This window comes from Beta vulgaris, chromosome 7, assembly GCF_026745355.1.
Source record: "Beta vulgaris subsp. vulgaris cultivar EL10 chromosome 7, EL10.2, whole genome shotgun sequence".
Classification (NCBI taxonomy): Eukaryota; Viridiplantae; Streptophyta; class Magnoliopsida; order Caryophyllales; family Amaranthaceae; genus Beta; species Beta vulgaris.
This window is the reverse complement of record NC_079208.1, coordinates 60,263,892-60,284,512: the sequence shown is the minus strand read 5'-3', so window position 1 is coordinate 60,284,512 and position 20,621 is coordinate 60,263,892. Positions and strand designations below refer to the sequence as shown.

At 36.1% G+C, this 20,621-nt stretch overlaps 1 protein-coding gene and 6 non-coding genes across 7 annotated transcripts; all 7 read right to left on the bottom strand.

Annotated features, from left to right (window-relative positions):
• Nucleotides 1-5,591: 5,591 nt before the first annotated feature.
• On the bottom strand, nt 5,592-15,897 carry LOC104900307 (protein transport protein SEC23 D). The gene is made up of 14 exons (XM_010687697.4): nt 15,455-15,897; nt 12,546-12,611; nt 11,546-11,599; nt 11,300-11,472; nt 10,970-11,156; nt 10,698-10,843; nt 10,468-10,622; nt 9,931-10,012; nt 9,731-9,846; nt 9,155-9,253; nt 7,992-8,115; nt 7,611-7,891; nt 6,288-6,502; nt 5,592-6,188 (listed from the first exon to the last, which is right to left on the bottom strand). The coding sequence occupies exons 1-14, from the start codon at nt 15,780-15,782 to the stop codon at nt 5,977-5,979; spliced, it is 2,238 nt and encodes a 745-aa protein (XP_010685999.2). The 5' UTR covers nt 15,783-15,897; the 3' UTR covers nt 5,592-5,976.
• Nucleotides 15,898-18,902: 3,005 nt separating this feature from the next.
• On the bottom strand, nt 18,903-18,974 carry LOC125492156 (small nucleolar RNA Z159/U59). The gene has a single exon (XR_007268600.1). It is a non-coding gene; the product is annotated as a small nucleolar RNA Z159/U59 (small nucleolar RNA).
• A 33-nt stretch (nt 18,975-19,007) lies between these two features.
• Nucleotides 19,008-19,091, bottom strand: LOC125492154 (small nucleolar RNA Z159/U59). Its single transcript, XR_007268598.1, has one exon. It is a non-coding gene; the product is annotated as a small nucleolar RNA Z159/U59 (small nucleolar RNA).
• Nucleotides 19,092-19,226: 135 nt separating this feature from the next.
• On the bottom strand, nt 19,227-19,300 carry LOC125492155 (small nucleolar RNA Z159/U59). The gene has a single exon (XR_007268599.1). It is a non-coding gene; the product is annotated as a small nucleolar RNA Z159/U59 (small nucleolar RNA).
• Nucleotides 19,301-19,479: 179 nt separating this feature from the next.
• On the bottom strand, nt 19,480-19,564 carry LOC125492152 (small nucleolar RNA Z159/U59). Its single transcript, XR_007268597.1, has one exon. It is a non-coding gene; the product is annotated as a small nucleolar RNA Z159/U59 (small nucleolar RNA).
• Nucleotides 19,565-19,765: 201 nt separating this feature from the next.
• On the bottom strand, nt 19,766-19,853 carry LOC125492151 (small nucleolar RNA Z159/U59). The gene has a single exon (XR_007268596.1). It is a non-coding gene; the product is annotated as a small nucleolar RNA Z159/U59 (small nucleolar RNA).
• A 519-nt stretch (nt 19,854-20,372) lies between these two features.
• On the bottom strand, nt 20,373-20,459 carry LOC125492150 (small nucleolar RNA Z159/U59). Its single transcript, XR_007268595.1, has one exon. It is a non-coding gene; the product is annotated as a small nucleolar RNA Z159/U59 (small nucleolar RNA).
• Between the last annotated feature and the right edge of the window lie 162 nt (nt 20,460-20,621).

Here is a 20,621-nt window from a genome sequence, read left to right as displayed (position 1 = left end):
TATGTTGCTTCCGAAACATGGTGCAGCAGGGTGAAGTTGCACCACTACTTCATTATTCAAGCAAAGAACAGTAGAAGTCATAAAGATAGCTGAAAAGTTGGTCGGTGAAAAAATGTTAAAGAAACAAAACGAAACATCTAATTTAAGAAGTTATACAATGTACTTCATGATTTTGTAAATTACTACGTTAGTGTGTTGTTTGATAGGGTCACACAGTCTAATAGGAGAAGAACAGTCTTCGAATGTGTTGTGGGACACTTCCCTATGGCCAACATTAAGAAGTAGAACTTCGGACTTTCTAGGAAATGCGACTTCCTTATTTTTCTATGATTTTGTCAACCAAACAACTTTAAACCTTCTAGTTTCGAAGAAGTACTACTTTTTATACAAGTATACTTCAACCAAACAACTAGAAATACAGAATGAACCTTCCTCACTCACCAGGCATTCAATCATATCTCAAGAAATCAGATAATAATAATTCAGTATGGTATATAATTGAATCTTTATAGTTAAAATTTTACAGTCACTGTAATTACACATAAGAAAATCATAAGAACAACAACAACAACAACAACAACAATTAATTCGTTATCTGTTGTCATCTCTAGCATAGATCCAATCTATCAGATGACAAACTTCAAGATATCAGCTCTAAAAATAGTGCAGAACATAGTAAATCATGCTCACTTCTCCAACATATTTGCTCATAACATTCCCACCTAGAACCACAGCACAAACTCACAAATACATAACATAGATAACTATTATTAACTCAGCATCAGAGCACCAAATGTTACTTCAGTCTCTTTTCTTTACCCTCAGGTGCCTCAGCAAAGGAGGGTGCGTGAAACTTATTCTTGTTGCGGTTTATAAAGTCATTCACTCTATCATGAAAACTATCTCGCGCAACACTGGGCTTTCGAGCAGGCACAATTGTCGGGCTTCTAATCTTCCTCCCTGCACGATCAAGATATTCCTCTGACATACCATTGATACTCTGTGCTATATATGATTTAGGCCCACCCAACATAGGTGGAAGCCTATTTTCATGACCATGTATTGGAAGAATAGTTGCCTTAGACTTTGCTTGAGTACTAACTGCAACCCTGTCAGATTCTCTCTTCCTTTCAGCTACTACTGGTGCTAATACAGATTGTTTCGAGATCCTAGGACAACGGTCTTTAACATTCGTGGTTGTTAAGGAAATCGGAGAAGCATCAATGGCAATATTATCAACTCTAGACACTCGAACACAACGATCACTTAGATTGGTAGGAGCAGTTAAAGAAACAATTGAAGAAGTGGGACTAACAACAACATCTTCACGATGCTGTTGTTTAGTGAAACGAATGGTTCTGATGAAAGGAGAAGTGTTTCGAACAGCAATATAGAGTTTTTCACAGCACGTTTTCTGCTTGTTAGAGCCATAACCATTCTTATCCATAATAAGATATGTTTGCTTAGTTATGTATGTAACTGATTAAGTGGTAATGTTTCTTGTGGTTGGAAATTGGTATGTTATTATATATAGGTTGTAGTTTTGGAATAAACAAAATGGAATGTGATATGTATAAGAAGTTTATAATTGAAGTGGGAATTTATGCTTGTTTTTCCGTAGAGTGGGAACCAACTATGGAGTGGAAAATTGAGGAAAGATGGTTCCAAAATTTTCAAACTAGTCCACTAGTAAAAAATGACTTTGTTGCAAGGTTCTAAAAGAGATGTTATGGGATCAAATTCTCTCTTTTTGTAGCATTTCTTCAGGCAATATACAAAGACTAAAACCACCTGCTTCCCCAATGTTTTGACATCTATCAATGTATGTTGTGATCGCAAATAAGTACATGCACCCAAGTGCATGTAGAGCATGGTGCACCATTTTTTAAACTACGTCTTTTTATCATTTTTAGAGTTTATAATTTAAAAAAATATTGTTATTTGCTTCCTTAAATTTTGCAACTAAATATTCCTTTTTCAAATTTAAATTTAAAAGATACTCCCTCCGTCCCTTAATAGAGTGCCCATTTCTTTTTTGGACACTATTCAAAGGTAAAGAAAGCCCTCAAAAAATTTCTAATATATAAGAAAAAAAGTCATGTGGGTCTTGTTTGATTCGTCTCATTACGTACATTAAGAAAATCAAACTTTTATAACTTTTACTAATATGAAATTAAAGATATTAACGATACAAAACGTGCATTGGCAAACGTGCATTGGAGAAATGGGCACTCTATTAAGGGACGGAGGGAGTATATGTTCTTTTATCTTGAGTGTAGATGTTCATTTACTATATGTTCTTTTAAGTCAAGGATAGGAGTTAGCTGATAAGTCATATTTATATATAGTTTTTAGGTGCATTTAGGTTGCATTTTAGAGCATTTAGTTTCATATTTAGTTTCATTATTGCATTATATTCTTAAGTTATGATTTTCTACTCCTATTCGGTATGTTTTCTTGTTTTTGATGAATTTCAAGCATTGATAACGTATTTGGAGTATGATTAGCTAAGCTTGAGGATTAGGAGCACTTGGAGGGAAGCTACATTAATGCATAAGGATCGTCGTAGATATTTTATAGTACGAATTCGAGCGAAAACGAAGCGGAAAATCATTAGAAGAAATGTGAAAAAGAGTCACGTCTACTCTTCTGATCATAACTTCTGATGTGCTTATTATAATCAAGTAATTCTAACATATTTGGAAACTACACTTGAATAGCTTTCCAACGATAGGTGGCACGCCCCGAGGAGACTTTAGTCCAGGAGTTATGCCTTTCGAAGATTGCAATGTTCCTACTAGAATCTGCCACGAGTACGCGCGGATCACTAATCCGCCTATTAATGATTTATTAAGACTTTCCTTATCTTGTAAATTACTTTCCTAGTCATATTAGGTTAAAGAATATTATTTAGATTAGTTTTTCATTCTTTTTCTCTCTCCTCCCCCTTTCACGTTATTTTTATTTTTTAGTTTAGTTTTCTCTTCCTCTTTTTTCTCTAGTTTTAGTTGTAAACCCTATATTTTATTCTTCTTCATTAATCATGATTTTTTATTAGTTTCTTTCTTCTTGATTTCTTTGATTATGCTTTTCTTGTAGATTTAGATTTCATTTTTATTTCATGATAGAGTAGTTTTTATTTCTAGGGTTTGGGAATCCATGTTTATATGCTATGATTTGATTATATTTATTCATGGTTTGATTAATTATTGATTTCTCTAATTGATTAGTGTTTTATTGTTAATCTTGCAATCTGATCACTTGTCTGATTAAATATTGTTAATATCGAGTCATAGATCGAGAGATAGTACTCTTTAGAGGCTTACCTACAATTAGCAAATCTGATTATGTTGAGCGACCGTACTAGCATATGCTGATTTGAGAGCGTTAATGCTGACCAAGGAAATACCTGTGCTCTAGATATCTGATTGATTGAACTATTGATGTATTTTGATAGATTATAGTTATAAACATGGTGAACCATTACCCTAGATCCTTTTTAGTTTGATTTTCCTAGTTTATTAGTTTAGACTTTAATTCAATTATTCTGATCTTGTTTAGTTTCTCCATATATTAGAAGCTAGATTAAAACGACCATCTCTCTGTGGATTCGACCCTACTTACCCTACTACATTGTTAGAAGGTTTTGCAGGAATTATTTTTGACGGGTGTACGACAGCCTATCATTAGCCCAAGTGGGTAGAGTGTTCCCCCTTGGCCCCTGAGGTTGGAGGTTTGATCCTTACCCCCCAACATTATGTTGGGGTATTTTCTAATAAAAAAAAAAATGTTTTTTTAAGTCATGTGTTCTTTTTTTAAAGTAGAAAAGTTGTTGAAAAAAGTTCGTATTCTTTTATATAAATGATATGTTCTTTGTGGGTGCACAATGTTCATTTTTTTTAGTTTGTGACAGAAGCAACTTTTCTAAACAAAGATCAGAGAAGAATTAACACAGAGATTTAACGTGAATCAATAACAAGATGTTAGCCGAGAACTAATTTTTTTAGATTTAGAAGAGAGTACAAATTTCAAAACAATAGAGATAGTATATGATTTATAACTTTATATAGTACCCTTCTAATTAACCAAATAGGATAGGATGGACCTTAACCAATTCCCCGTGCATGGTTAAACCTAGCGTCAGATAATGAAGCCATATTTCAACAAAGCACTTATACACTAGAGCATTGGATTGATGCTGCCACCTAAAAGTGTAGAATTTCTCTTGGTTCTAAAGCAATTAAGTGACCTATTTAATTTAATTTATTTCACTCATCTAGAATTAGATTGGATATTCCACTCTATCATTGATAAAGTATACTTTGGCTGTTGAAAGGGGAGCTTGCATTAGATTCCTTTCGTACTCAACATTTAGAGTGTTAGTTGTTGAAACTAAAAGAGCTCTTTCTGAATTTAAAAATGTGATATAATCATATAAAGATGCTCGAATATGACAGTAGCATTTTATGTAATTTGAGGGAAAGAAAGATATATTATGAATTCTGTGGAAAAACATAAGATTTTTAGAATGTTAAAAAAAAAAAAACACACTTCTACTTTTTTCATGATTACCGAAAAAATCGTTGAAATATGCACAATTTGTATGTTATGATTATAATTAGGAGTTTCTCATAATTAAAATGTGGTTCGGTTTACGATTAGCGGCAGACTCAACGACCAACGTGACTGACAGATAAACCGACGTTAATAACAGGTCTAATTATGTGATAAAAGAGCTCATAGCAATTGTGGTTTGCGATTTTTGTTGAAACCCAACAACATTACAAACCGAAGTCCATATGATTTATATGGTTTATGGTTTAGTAAGAATTTTAATTTCCAATTAAATTCAAGATGCAGCCAAAACATGGATACTAGCATAACTTTCTTGATAATTATTGACACTTGACTCAAATTTAAGTGACCAGAAATTAATGTGGACATGACATAGATTTGCTTAATTTATGCATCATATTCGTCACTTTTCAACAAGAAAACATTGTTAAACTTACTGCAAATGGAAAATGGTATCAAATCGTATGATACAATAGTGAAAGTTGCAAGTGGATGAAAGTCGGTAGCAAAATTTATTGTTGACCGATTGACGATTGTATAGTCTTTGATTTAAGACAACATTAAACATTAGCAACTACACTTATTGACAAATGGTAGACGCTAAAATTACCGATATTCATTTATACTTTTTATTATTATAAGGCATTTCAAATACTCGAAAATAATGTATTAGATGACGTTGAAACAAGTGTAGCAACTAAAACAACCGAGGAAAGATTTCACAAGTCATTCTCATCTCATACAGTGGACTTATTTCTTTCCACAAATCGCCTTCTCTTCTGCTACGATTGTTCGTGCAAAGATTTGATTGCATGACTTCAAACATGGATCAACTAATTGAGTACAAATTTAGCACTCGTTACCTCAAAACAAATGACATAAATTTACAATATAATGACTAATGAAGGCGAATATCGTATCCATCTTGACCATTTACCTGCTCATCCAAGGGAAGGCTAAAAGGGGCATATGAGTACTAACACAAAGTGCATAGTTTCATCTTGTGACGAGCGGCGAGTAAAACAGAATTGGATTTTCAGGGCAGGAAACAAATACAAAGTGTACACATTAAGCCAGATGATACAATTTGTTCTCAAGTAAACTATCAAAATCCCGCAATCGGATAAACAGATCTCTGAAAACAGCAAATTTCAATTCAATTAAGCCTCAAACGTCTCCTCGTATCGACATTGTTGTCGCTTCATCTTGTCGGTTGATGTACCCTTACGGATTGACATCTCTAGCAGACTTTCAACTAGGGCACTAAGATCTACCAAACAACTCTGCATAGTTCTATCGCATCAGTTTTTCCCTCTTTGAAATCTTATTTCATTGATTTCAGGGTATAGATCTGATATTCTCTGCACATATAATTAGTGTGGCATACCTATTTTCTAAAGTCTACTTCATATACTCCAAAACACTACGATTTATATCTTCCAAAAATGAAACAAATCCCATCACACTAGTGAAGCCACTCCCCTCAACATCTTGTTCTTCAATGAGAAAGTTCTCAAAAGCTGTAGCATCATCCTGCCCTCCTCGGATGAATAAGAGTTTCGGTGTGATACTTCTCTCTTGTTTCAATTTGTTTATTGTCGTCCTTAGTGAGCCTGAGAGAGCAAATGAAGATGTTAAGAACTCTCGTCATACTTAGGAAAGGGGAAAAGAGCATTATCTTTCAAGAGAATAAACTTTTAGGAAATGCTTACAGTCATGAGGTGGTGGGAAAGGCAATGCAGGATCAGCAGTTGAAGAATAGAACACTATCAAAGTCGTGAATGCGTCCAGGAGAAATATTGGACTACCACTGGTTATTAATGCAGCACGGCTCAGCGAATGTCGTGGATATGCTTGTTTATCTGGAGTTGTATATGATGTCAACACGGGATATACAGCACGATGAAGAGAACTCGGTTCCAATGCACTGCATTAGTAGATAAAGAAAAAATACAGACATTAAGTTATCATTGGCACAGAACTGCCCAGAAAGATAAAAGGAATGTGGTCAACTACAAAATAGAACATACCACTTTTGAAAATTATCCATATTCCTTATACTACTTAAGCATAAAACTCGCATTGGGGAGAGCAGCCTGTAGCACAGCACGGCATGGTACTGCTCGTGCTGAGCCCTGGGCTGTTCTGAGCCACATCATAAGATGGGAAAGCGATGCGTTAACTTCGATACTAAAAGGCGCAATCAGAACTTTTAAGCCTAGGCAAGGCACAACCTAAAACGAGTTCCCCTAGAACGTGCCGTATCTGGGGTGGCGTGCCGTGCCTGGTCAAGTCTCTTAGAAGGCATGACCCATCTTAGATATTCACCACACAGCACACCTGGTCGCTGACTCACTTGCACTCGATACTACTGGAGTGAAGCAAGGAACTTTGCTGAATAGTACCTGAAAATAACTCTATCCACTAGCCTACTCAATATTTACTGTGATGGTATACCCAAGTACTCAGATTGCTTTATTCTTTTTGAAGCAGCTGAAGAATGCCTTTTTTTGCTCCATTCTTTCTATCATCCTTTGTCGAGGGGTGGGGGTGTGTTAAGGGCTTAGGAAGAAAAAAATTCACCCCATAATTCGAGATAGGAAAACTCATCTACGCTTTATTGAGGCATATAATCATAACTAAGATTATCATCAAACTTCCATTTCTCTTACAAACATTTGAGTTCGGTTTACAATAAACTAAATAAAGTGACTTTTTGAACATTTTCTACTTGTCATATACTCTATACTTCATTACCAAGTAGCAGACAGTCATTGAGTTTTAGTTTTTTAGATCAATTGGTCAAAAACAGCCTTCTCTGCTATGACATAGATAAATGTTCCCTACAACCGAACCCCGTAACTCCAACCAAAGTGAAAGCCTCTATAGAGGCATCGGGATAATGGTAGAGATGAGGGTTGTCGTATCATGAAACCAGGTCATTTTCACATTAGTACAGAACTTCCAAATTAAGACCATCCAGTATAATTTTGGTGGCGAACTTAGCATTTTGTATGGTCCCGAGTGCGAAATACCTGAAGAGACATTGCAAGAATATCCGATAATCAGGATGAACACCCTCTTCATGCAGACGAAGCAGAGGACTTCTAAGCAAAGCAAAGATCAGACGAGGCAAAGGCTGCAACTGGGGGCATTGTGCAAATGCAACATCAATTTGTTGAACAGCACTAGAAGTTCCAGTCCCGTACTGGATGAGCTTAAGGGCGTTATTGTACTGCGCTGTAAGAATAACTAGCCAATCATGTAGCAGTATCCTCCCCTCTCGAACTCCTTGCTCCAGAGAAGCTTGAATGACCTATATCATACCAGGTTTTAAAAATCACTGGACCAAAAATTGCACAAGAATATACTTGATAGAGATACACAGTAAGACAAGAAGGGACACTATAACATACCTTGTGAACCAAAATCGAAAGAACCACCTCAGGGTCCACACTGTCATAAAGCTCATTAATGTTACGAGCAGCTCCATACTGCAAAGTTCTAATTCTTAGTCGCCGTTTGATTGAAAACTTGGGCCTGCAGATACATATCCACAATGTAATGAATTGCAAAATTAAGGAACATAGAGGGATTCGAAAAAAATTCAAAGGTCGCACAATCAAGATTGAAACTCAATTCAATGAAAAGTAAATTGTTAGAACCTAAGCACGTTCACAGCCATAATACAAAGATAAAAGATATCTTTGACAAGGAATTTTAATGAAAAGTTAAAGAGAGCAGTAGCTGACGAGCCCTACAGGACTACGCTCAGTAGCTGATGAGCCCCCCTCAAATATGGTCACCAGTGGTATCATCAGGAAACGGGTAGGACAAGGTGAAGAAGGGTTGTGAATGACAACTTCTCAATAGTGAGACTTTTTCTTTTGTATATTGAAAAAACAAAAACTTATTTCCAAATTATTATATCAAGAACTTTAAATTAGTAAAGATAACATCTTAAATATCGATTGCTAATCTACGAAATTTTAAAATAACAAGTAAAGCAAAACCTTACTATGATTCAAAAATAGGGGAAGTTGACATAATAGTTGACAGGAGTAGCCAATCGACCTAATGATAAACAAGAACTACTAGAAGTGTTCATATAAAAGCATCTCCAGGGGGTGTTCTTGGGAAAACCTTGCATCTTGGATGGTTGATGCAATATCAAATTTTTGAATATGTTCTTATCAGTCATGGCTTCAGAGAGGCCGACTACATAGCAGATATGATGGCCAATATAAGGCATTCTGGCCTAAAGTTTGATATGGTGTTGAACTGCTTTATCCATCTCTCTAGGTTCTCATCTGTAAATCACAAGTTGGGTTGGAGGGGTGAGTTGGGTTGGCTTTTGATAAGAAGTTATACCTAGTTGAGTAGTTTCCTGTCCTTGACCTATACCCAGAGCCGGAAGGGGGGGGGGGACAGATAAGGCAATAATCATTCAACAGAACCTGGCACAAAAGTAATTTGACACCTATAACACAGCCCGTTCATCCAAACAAGCTGCAAAATGAAGAGCACAAAGCAAGAGAAGCGAGAAAAAAATTCATAAATACAGCTGTCTCAACCATACCTACTTGCAGAACTCATTCCTGAATTTGAAAGCTCCTCAGGTGGTACAACCACAGAGTACTGGAAAGCAACTTGTAGCATAGGAGGTTCTGAGGCATGTCTGTCAAAGCATAGAGTACAATGCTCAAAAAGAAATGATAAACACGCATAAATTAAGCAAACTCAATCGTTGCCTGAAAATTAAACAAGTTCCCATACAGAAAACATAGAAGTGCAGAACAAGTTAACTGGTGCCATGAAGAAATATTGATTATGAATGCTTTAACTTAAACAAATGTTATTAACCAAAGAGAAAAGCTTATTCTGCCATCACTTATACAGTAAGAGATGAAGATGAAAAATGCAACCTGAGAACAAGAAATTAGGCAGCAAACAAACGAGTACCTCGAAAAGCCACTTACAATTAATTTCATAACAGTACAACTAGTTTCGAGGTGTTAGAGACAGCTAAGGTTTATGGGATTATCATAAGCTCATGTTTATTAACTTTATCATGACACATACATGCATCTAATAAAAGTCATCAAAAGTCAATCATCAACGAGGGAAAGAAAGTAGGCAGCAAACAGACGTCTACCTCGAAAAGCCCTCAACTTTGGCAAACTCAAAGTCATATGCATAGGTTGCATAAGAATCGCAACAGATTATGTGCTGAACATTTTCGTATTCTGGATCGGGGAAAAAGTGACCGTACTGCAAAAACACGCAGAGAGAAAGTTGTGGGTACAATTATGAAGAATCACTATTAACTTAAAGCAACAAGAAGCACCAACTTACCGAGCGACCAGTTTTGAATTCAGAAGATGTTCTCAATCGTAGTATACAATTGAAGGCATATGGACGACTTAACATGCGATACCTGCAAGATAATTAAGCAACTATATGAAGCCACACAGAGTGCAAAGCAGAATTTTGTTTGATCAGAATAATAAAAGAATTAATACCAAACTTATTTAACTTTAAGGCAATAGAAATAGCACAATTGGCACATTAAGAGTTACTAATATGAATAGAATTCTAATACATCCAACTTAGCAGGCTAGTGACATCTGCCAAAACAAGAACTTGTATTTTGCTTCTGAGAGTATATGCAATTTTTTTTAAAGATATTTTTTAGAGTTAATAGTTATAAGGATCCGCTTTAAGAAAACCGAAATTAAAAGTAAAATTAAAGACAAAATTTAGAATCGAAGAACTCCGGATCATAATAACATAATAAGATATTCTTTGGCTTTCATTCATAGACTATGATGAAAAACAAAGAATCGATCCTTTGAGTATTCAAAATTGCATGGGAAAAAAAATGGTACTCACATGTCCTGAGGAAGTGTAGAATCATCAGTATTTGGATAAAGAAACAGTGAACCTCCACTTTCGATGCTTAGGAACTTCAGGGATGCCAGATCTGTATACTCATTTGTAACAGCAAATAAGTCCACACAAACACCTGCTTGAACAGCGACAGCAGCCTGTGAAATATACGTCAATGCTTATATTTTCTAGTCATATATAACTATCAGAGGACTAGAGTTAAACCAACTTACCAAATCCCTGTAAAATGAGGTCTGCTCAGGAAGTAAAGCACGGTCTGCATCCTCTCGTTTACTAGCATATTGCTCACCATACCGCCTTGTATCCAGCTGCCCGGCTCCATAATCAGGAACACCAGATAAAAAAGCAAAAACCCTAGCTGCAGTATTGTTACAGAGGAAAAACGTGTCTCAACTATATAGTTTACATCGTCATTTTACTTTATGTAGCATGAGCAGCCACAGAACCTAATACATCAAACCATTACAGCTTAAAGTAGTGATACCTAAGGCAAAGGTGGTTCCATATTCTGATCCGAGGTAGCTGAAGAGGGCCTCCATTGCTGCTCCGAAACCTCGGCCACCTAGTAGTACACCATCTAGAGCTTGACTAGCAGCAGCGGATCTTTCCCATGATGTCATTGGTTTAAGATTTTCAATGGCAGATGCTATCCGCTCTTTACAAGTCTCCACCTAGGTAATGATAGGAGGGTCCAAGACTTAGAGTACACAATCATATAGCATCTCAATTCAGATAGAAGACATAGTCACAGAAGTAGTTAAGTTGCAATTGCCACAGAGTACAGTTCTCCAACAATAGCTACTTGAGGACATACTGGGGCTAAAAATGAAAACAAGGGCATGACATCGTCAAGCCCTATTTGTATCGTGGCATCTGCATCAGGAGGGATGAGAATGTTCTTCACTACTGGAACGGGCCCTTGAACATCATATAACCCCAATTTAACGCTGAAAACAGCAAGCCCAAAGAGAGCTCCGACAGGAAGGGCTGCACAAAAGATTAGATTCTCAATTATCGATTAACAGCCAAGAATAAGTATGAAATAATTCTGTAACATCACCTTCCAAAGCCGCCAGTAATGCACTCTTTATAAGGTCCAGAAACTCTTCAGAAGCTGCAAAAGGGGAGAGACATCAGCTATTTTTGATTAACTTACATAGAAATAAGTTGAAGACAAGGCTGTCCTAATATCAGTAATTATCTTCAAAAGATTAGGTTAAAATTGTCAGTTTGTCACCATCTTTCCATGCTAAGTTTGTTACTAGGCAATTTTACATGCAAGATTAACCAATGGTTACATGGGATCCTTTGACAACACTGCAACCAACCCCATTTCCCAAATATAAAAGAATACCAATCAATCTTTTATATAGCTTTTACTATTCGGACTTAATGCTCTAAACTCGAGCATATAAGACCAAACCAATTACCTAACCCCGTATCTATTGATGAATACTTCTCACCCAGTTTTTGTAGCCTAGTTAAATTCTAACGCTTGTTGTTTGAACCGACATAATCAAAACTAAGGAATTTCAAATAAATCTATAAGACTAACCTAGTTACAATTCTATAAGCCCATTGCCTGATCCCCCATCTCAGATAAAGATGGCCAATCTTATGTACAAAATAATAGGAATTATCATTCATATCACTGATGGTTCACAATACTGCCAAAATCACTATATACCCACCATAACGCAGTTCTTCCCAGTACATATTATCAATCTACCATAAGACAATCTGATAGCATTGATTAGAGAAGCAATAGATAACCTATGGGATTGTTGGAGAATCATACCTGCGCCTAACATAAATATAACATGCTAACACAATTATATATTAAAGCAGACCCCGTAACCCAAAGCTAAGAGAACAAGCAGAAGTTAATGATACAATATTATAGAACTTCCCAACTGAAGATCCTCTACTTTGCTTATGGCTTCTAAAATCTTCAACTATAGATATAGAGTCACACGTACAGCTTTGAAATTTGAGGGACAAAATTATGCAAGTGCAAGAAGGTGTACCAATGAAGTGAGAGAGGGGTGAGTGGAACTTACATGACAAGTCGACTGCTGCCACATAGACTGGACGAGCCTGCATTGATTCATCCTCATATCCTTCCACTGCGACCATATATACAACCAGCTCAATACATTAAACTTTTTTGTAAAATAAAACCCCGGTGCGAACTTCAGAATATTAAAACAATATATTTTGAATCTAGTCACTTTAATTTAAATTGAATCAAACCAAATAACGAATAGGTCCTTCTGAGCTCAATTTTTAGTAGTTCCAACAGCCAAGCAAATTGCAAACCCAAGACATCAAACAACAGCCTAATCCAAAATCCTCCATAATCGATACCACAGCCACCAAACAGACTAACAGAGTGCTGCACTCCACAATGCTAAAACTCAAGGGACATTTTGACCAACTTAAAATTTTAAACATCAAATCAGCTACAGGTATCACTACGTATTGATATAAACTAGCGAAATCTTGGTTGGACATAATCTTCACAAATTGAGCCACAAATAACACAGCAAAACTACACTAATATCCTAACACCAAAACAATCACAGTATGGGGGAAGTCTTAATTTTCTTTTCTTAGATATAAGTTGCAGGAGTTGCATTTCTCAACAAACCTTTTCCCTTATCAAATGAAACCAAAATCTTCAATCATTTCTTTTTCTAGAATGTCTTACAACAAAATACATATTAGCTTGAGGAATTCTTCGATTGATTGATCGATGCAGCAAGGTATTTCCAAATACCTCTAGATGGAAACTTGCACTAACACTTCTCATCTAATAGTTTTCCCTAAACTCTAATCACTATGATCCTATCATTCTATGTTCCTTTTTTTTTTTTAGGGGAAAGAAGTAGTGCATTAATTTAGGGATAACGTGTCCATAAGTACATAAGGAGAAACAACACTAGGACAATGATTTACCCAGCATTGTTCATAACCAAACGGCACTCCTCTAGCAAGATGGTGGGCAACATAATTACCACCTCTTTTAACATGAGAAAAATTAATAGAAAGGAAATCTGAACACAGAAAAATAATGTCCCCAAGTATAGCATCCAAATCCGAATAGTAGATAGCCGCTTTGGAGAGGCGAGAGATAATAACTTGAGAATCGGATTCAACGATGATCTTAGACAACCCTTTCTTTTTAGCCCAACATACAGCCATGTGGATAGCTTTTGCCTCTGCAACATCAGGTGGCCACCAAGCTCTCACGCGTCGAACAACCAAAAAAAGCACCTTAGCTTCCTTATCCCTCGCCATTGCACTCAAACCGACCCACCCCTCCTCATTTAATGCGGCATCCGTGTTAATTTTCACCAAATCGTTAGGTGGGCTACACCAATGATTTGGACTCGGCAGATGTGGTTTACATAACCCATCGTATCTACGCTGAGTGTAGGAATCAAAATCCTCTACTTGGCGAAAGATGCGTTGGGAAAGAACTTCCAAAGGCACACACTTGTTCTCGAACACGAACTGATTTCTCTCGAACCATATATTCCACGCAATAAAACAACCCCTTTGAACAAGCTTCGAGTCCAGATGACTCCACTTCAAGAATAGATCGAGAAACTCCATGTCTTCACCCCCTTCGATCATTGCTTCGCAACCACAATCAATCCATAGGCTTCGAATTCTCTCGCATCCTGTGAGGGCATGAAACATTGTCTCTTCGCACTGTGGGCACCAGGGGCACCGAGCATCCTCGATGATGTGCCGCCTCTCCAAAACAACACGCAAGACACTTCCATCCTCCACAATTCAACCTATGCTCCATGATAATCATCTAAGTTCCCTCCTTTGCCGAGCATGTAAGCAGTTTTGACCGTATAACTCCCATCTTTCGAATAAGCCCATATATACTCATTACTCCCTCCACGAGCATTAAGGGGGACAGCAAGAATACATCTCCTATCTCTATCACTGAAATGAAGATCAAGCAAATCGGTGCGCCACTCTCGTTTCTCTACATCGATCAAATCACCCACCACTCTTAGGCCTTCGACTTCCTCACTCTCTATGAATCGCCCCTGCTCGTCCCCAACCCAAGGATCCCTCCATATATCAATACACCGCCCATCTCCACTCTGTACATAATACCTTCTTTCTATGTTCCTACGACACTTAGAACGACAACAAGACTCACAATTGAAATCATTCAGTCTCAAAAGCAATAACCTTGATGCTGCATTACTCCCCAAACAAAACAAACCCACGTACTTCCACTCAAGCTATCCAAATAAATCCCCAGTGATTTCATTTATTTTTTAAGCAACTTAAACTAGGCACACAAAATAAACAGAAAATAGGAAAATTAACATGCAATTCCCAAATTCTCCATTCTCAACTAAAAAAAAACCTCCAATGAACTTGAAACTCATAATTTCTAACGACTATCATAACTTATAACACACTAAAACACTTACATTCGATTCGTTTTCCTTCTCTTCAAACCCCCCCCCCATTTTCCCAAATCCTCTATCATAACTTATAACAGTTAGGAATACGTTACTCCACCGAATAAACAGCAACATATGCAAATAGCTTCTCATTCATTAATTCACATACACACCAACAACCACAAGGATGTCTTGGCCTAGTGGTTAAAATTGAGGTGCTACTCCGCCGAATAAAAAGCAACATATGCAAATAGCTTCTCATTCATTAATTCACATACACACCAACAACCATGATGTCTTGGCCTAGTGCTCAAGATTGAGATACTGTGAACGATAGGTCATACGTTCAAACCCCCTTCCCCTTCTTTGTACTGCCTTCATGGCTCGTACGGATAAAAAAAACATACACAACAAGAAAAAAACACTGTAATTTCCATAGTAGGGCTACATTTAGCAGCTCACAAAATATATTCACCTCTTCAAAAAAAAAAAACAATATGATAAGAAAAGGAATGCAAAATGCAACTTACAAGGCAATTGAAGATCAATGAAAGAAGAAGACATCTCAGGACAAGATTGAGGATGAGAGTACTTAGCAATAGAATGGGCTGAAAGCCCATTAAGAGTACCACAAAGAGAGCAAGTCCAAGCCCATTGATCAAGCTCACAATAAGAATTAAAGTAAGCCCAACAATTCTCACACCTCGGTAAATTCTCACCGTCTGATCCCATCAACGGTGGATTTCCATTCTCATCTTTTCTAGAAAATGGTGTAACTGTTATTCCCCATGGTAGACCCGATGATTCTTGTTCATCCGGGTTTATGGGGAATCGGGTCAGGCTAGCCCGAACCGCCATTTTGGGGGAGGAGAGAGAAAATTTTGATGTAGTGTTTGAAGGTTGATGATGATGATGGGTGGGGTGTAGGATAAGAGGGAAATTGGTGTGGGTGATTTGTGAATTTACTAAAGTGTGCACTCTATGTGTGTGTATGTTAGTGTTGAAGTGTGTTGAAAGTTGAAAGAGATACACATAGGTGGAACCTATTGTTGTTTGCCACTTGGATGTGATGTGGCAATGTTTTCTATTGTTTTTTTTTTCACTTTGTGGGAGATTGCATATTTGGGTATTTGACTATTTGCATAGGGTGATTATAGTTAGGGTTAGGGGTGAGTGGACATTTCGGATACCCAGTTTTTGATTCGGTGTGTTTAGATCCGAACCCTTATACTTGATTCGAATCTAGGTCAAAAAAATCGGTTATGGGTTATGATTTTTGGATTCAATATTAGGTGGAACCAATTATGAGACTAGGAACCTGGTGGAAGCGGTAAGTAAACTAGATATTTGGTATCGGAAATGGTATGTTATTTTTATTTGATTTATAAAAACAAGTCTGACTCTCATAAATATCCCAAATCCAAAGCTAATCTTACCCACATATAATATTAAAAAAATTCAACATGTGCATAAAAGCAAAATGGGTACACAGTTTATGAACTGGTTCTTGCTGGATTCGACTATGTTTTTGGAAATTTAGAAACTAATTTTGGTTTCAAAGCCCAATATCGTTTGCTTGTAGATTCAGGGACGGTCAAATTGATAGTGTCTGGGTCTTGATCACCCCTAGTTATAATGACATCAAAATTTGGATTTTGTGATGATGTATATAATATTGATTTGTCCAAATCTTTATCAAATTTTCTTATGTGGACTATAGGTTTATTGTGACCATCTAAATTTATCTATGATTTAACGAAAAACTAATTTGAAATGATTAATCATGTTGGAACTTATATAAACTTATTTTTCTAAAAAAAAAAACAAGGTGAAGAAAATGTGGCTATATACTAGTTTTAGGAGTCGCTATCGCTTTAGCAAAACCCGAACTTTATTGAAGAGCAAAAAGAAAAAAAACTATCTTAAAGAGTGAAGCAGTGGCTGATCATCACGGGGACCGGGTAGGAGCCCCGGCCCGGCCAAATTTTCTAAAAATGTGGCTAGATACTAGTTTTTTAAAAAATTATTTTAATAAAAATAACTTAATTTTTATATTTGACCCCTCTAAAATATTTTTTTTGATCCATCCTACAGTGAAGCAACCTGAAACAACCAAAGTTATGACTTAAAAATTAAAATGTCTCATTGCTATTGAAATTTGAATGATGTAGGAGGTTCGACAAAAAAAACCAAAAATATGTAAGTTGATTAGCATACTGATTGAAAGAAGTATCATGCATAATTTATCTAAGCCAATATGTAAATTTCACTTTGGATACAAAAAAAAATGCACAAAAGATATAAACCATTAGAAGGTTTCAATTCAAATATAAGCAAAATGTGTACTTTCACAATGCCAGTACTTAAAATTGTAAGAACACTTTCTCTATTTAAATCAATACCTATTTGAAACTTCCTAAAATAAAAAATGTAACATATAAAAATAAAAAATCAGAGTACTTCAATTGAAATTACATACACCAATACTCAGTATGGTGCCCAAAATTTTACTCTAGAATGCAGAACTTATAAACCTATGTATATGGCATGTGCTTCAAGTAGAGAGAATTATCAACGCTCAATAACATAACAAGATCAAACCCCAATAGCTCTGGTAGTAGCTACTACTATAAGACCAGATTTAGAGCGTGTTCGGCAACAATAGCTCCGGTAATAGCTGTTAGCTGTGCTAGTAACTGTTAGTGGTTAGTGTATAACTATTAGCTGACCAAATAGCGGTATAAGATATTGATATTCGGTAAAAAAACAAAGCGGTCAAAGTAGCTATTTACAAATAATTAATTAAAAAATTCAAACAAAACTTTAATATATATTTTATGCACCACTAAACGCTACGCCGAAAGCTACAAATTATAGCTTTTCACAAACACTATTTTCACAAACACTATTAAAACACTACTTGTAACAGTAAAAGCTACTTACACCACTAACTTATCAAACACTATTATTTTTCTTAATTAGTGTTTTGACCTAGTCAAGACCTAAAAGCTACTTAAAAAACTTGTGCCGAACACGCCCTTAGGCGTTGGTAAGTGGTAACTCTAGTGTGTATCTGTTGGCTCACTGGCTTGCATGCGCGAAACCATTGATGTAAAGTCCTTGATTGGCCTACGAGCCAAAGAACCATTCACCTGCAAACAAAGGCAATAACAAACATTTCTTTCTAATAATTGGAAGGCACGACGATACAACGTAAGCACCCATAGGATGGACAAACGTATATTAGGACCAAAAATCACCAGCCACACGACAGGCAAATACTGAATCGAACATTGAGCGGCTGATATAGAATTTTTACCAGCATTTCACACATGAGCATAACTGCATAACCCAAAACCAAACTCAAACCTCAACAATGTACTTCCACAGCACCTCACAACACACATGCCAAAAGACCACTTCCAAAATAATCCAACCAACAAGACCGAGTGATTATATCAAAACTGCTCTTTGACAATCAGTCACCAAACTTTCAATCAGTCACCAAACTTTTATCAAATACATCTGTAATATAGCAGCAAAAGCACCAAATGCATCTATATATTTTAAGAAAAGCCTCTTCAGTTACTAAAATGTTAACAGCATGGAGCATCTCAGGTGATAAAAGGTCATTTTTAACATCATCAGAGGCAAAAAAATTATCAACAACTCATAGAGCTAAATGTACGTAGTCATCATTTTCAGAAACCTGAATACTTCAAAGAGACTTCAACATTCATAAAAAGCACCATCATGGACCCATTTCCCTCTCGTTCAAGTCTCCAACAAGATTGCGCATTAAAATCTCAAGATCGAAAGCCTAAATCTCATCATCCATCAAAGGCTAACAATAAGAAATAAATATTTCTTACAAATTATGTGAACTTCATCGACTTGAAGCTGAGCCCATAACTCACAAAACCAATTTATTTGTTCCCATAATAGAAACATGACTTCAGCAAAAGCTCACAAAGTACAGCCACCTCAGTTCAGGTCTCCAAATTTTTTCCACAAGGAAATTTCAGAAAATTTTCTATCATCCTTGGAGGCATAAGAAATTGACACATAAAGATAACTACTAAAGCTTCTTCAGTTCAGGTCTCCATAACGTTTCCGCATGAAATTCTCAGAAGAACGAAAGTTATATCTTTCATCATCATCAGAAGCTAACAACAAGATACAGATCTTTCTTACAGACTATGTGAACTCCATGAATTCAGAGCTGCATCAACAACTCTTAATACTAAACTATTTGTTCCCCTAAAAGAAAACTAAACTTCAGCCAGAGTTCAAAAACTAGGATTCTCCTCAGTTCAGGTCTCCAAAATGTTTTCCGCAAAGAAGATCTCAGAAAACTTTTCATCATCATCAGAGTCATTATTAAATTCTACTGAAATCGACAACCAAATTCATTCAATATCTTACTTACACTACCCAGCTTTATGTCCACCACCCACAGTAACTTCAAACATCAACACAATATATACTACAGAACACATCAATCCACATAATCAATTCTAAAAACTATAAAAAACTAGTCGACACAACTACTAAAGCCTCTTCAGTTCAGGTCTCCATAACGTTTCCGCATGAAAAATCTCGGAAGAACGAAAGTTATATATTTCATCATCATTAGAGGCTATCAACAAGCAATAAATTTTTTCATACTACGAAACTAATAGGGCCGGGTTTAAAATCTTTAACCAATATGCTACAAGAGAATATGTATCACATCTTATATACCAAAAAAAATTACGGGAAGGCACCCCAACTAAGATCCTCCCCTGCACACAACCGCAATACCCGAAAATTTTACTTGAGCAAAAATTCAGAAAACTAAAGCCTCCTCAGTTCAGGTCTCCAATTTTTTTCCACATGGAATATATCAGAAGAACGAAAGTTTTATCAGTTTTCATCATCATTGGAGGCATCCATAATCATTATTAACAAAAACCTAATACATATACTTCCTCCGTTCCGAATTAAATGCAACAATTCCATTTTTTCACTATTCACACTTTTCACTTTGACTAAGGTGTGTGACTCGTACAGAATGAAAAAACATAGTAAAGTGAGATCTTGTTAGATTCGTCTCGTGCATACTCAAAATGTAATATTTATAATGCTCAGCATGCGTAAAAGTGAATTTGTTGCATTTAATTCGGAACGGAGGAAGTACTGTGTTTTTCTAAAACACCCATTCGCCCATTTCAGCATTACCTTTAAAAACTTCAAAACAAAAAATTCACCAAATTCAATCTACTTAACAAATTAATTCAACAATATCATATTATTACTAGCATAAATTACCAACTACATAATATTTAGAAAAAAAAATCCAACACATTCAATCTACTTAACAAATTAGTCAACAATTTAATTTAATTAAATCAAATAATCACGAGCATATGTTACTAAATACATAAAAATAAAAAAATGAAATAAATGGCCTCTTCAGTTCAGGTCTCCAAATAGTTTTTCCGCATGAGAATATCTCAGAAGAACGAAAGTATTGTTTTCATCATCATTAGAGGCCAGATTAAAATCCAAGATAACAATAATTATTTGTATTAAAAATACAACATAAAGTCGAGTTTCTGCATACGGCAAGGCTCGAACTCGAGACCTCCCGGGATGCATATACTATAGTTGGAAATGTAATTACCTATACTTTGTTCGGCGCCTGTGACAAAAACG

Excerpts from the sequence above, each read along its gene's own strand:
- LOC104900307 (XM_010687697.4), bottom strand. The coding sequence starts at position 15,782 with ATGGCGGTTCGGGCTAGCCTGACCCGATTCCCCATAAACCCGGATGAA. Across the intron at positions 10,623-10,697 it reads CCTCATTTTACAGGGATTTG|GCTGCTGTCGCTGTTCAAGC; the intron begins GTAAGTTGGTTT and ends TATATTTCACAG. Across the intron at positions 8,116-9,154 it reads GGAATGAGTTCTGCAAGTAG|GCCCAAGTTTTCAATCAAAC; the intron begins GTATGGTTGAGA and ends ATGTATCTGCAG.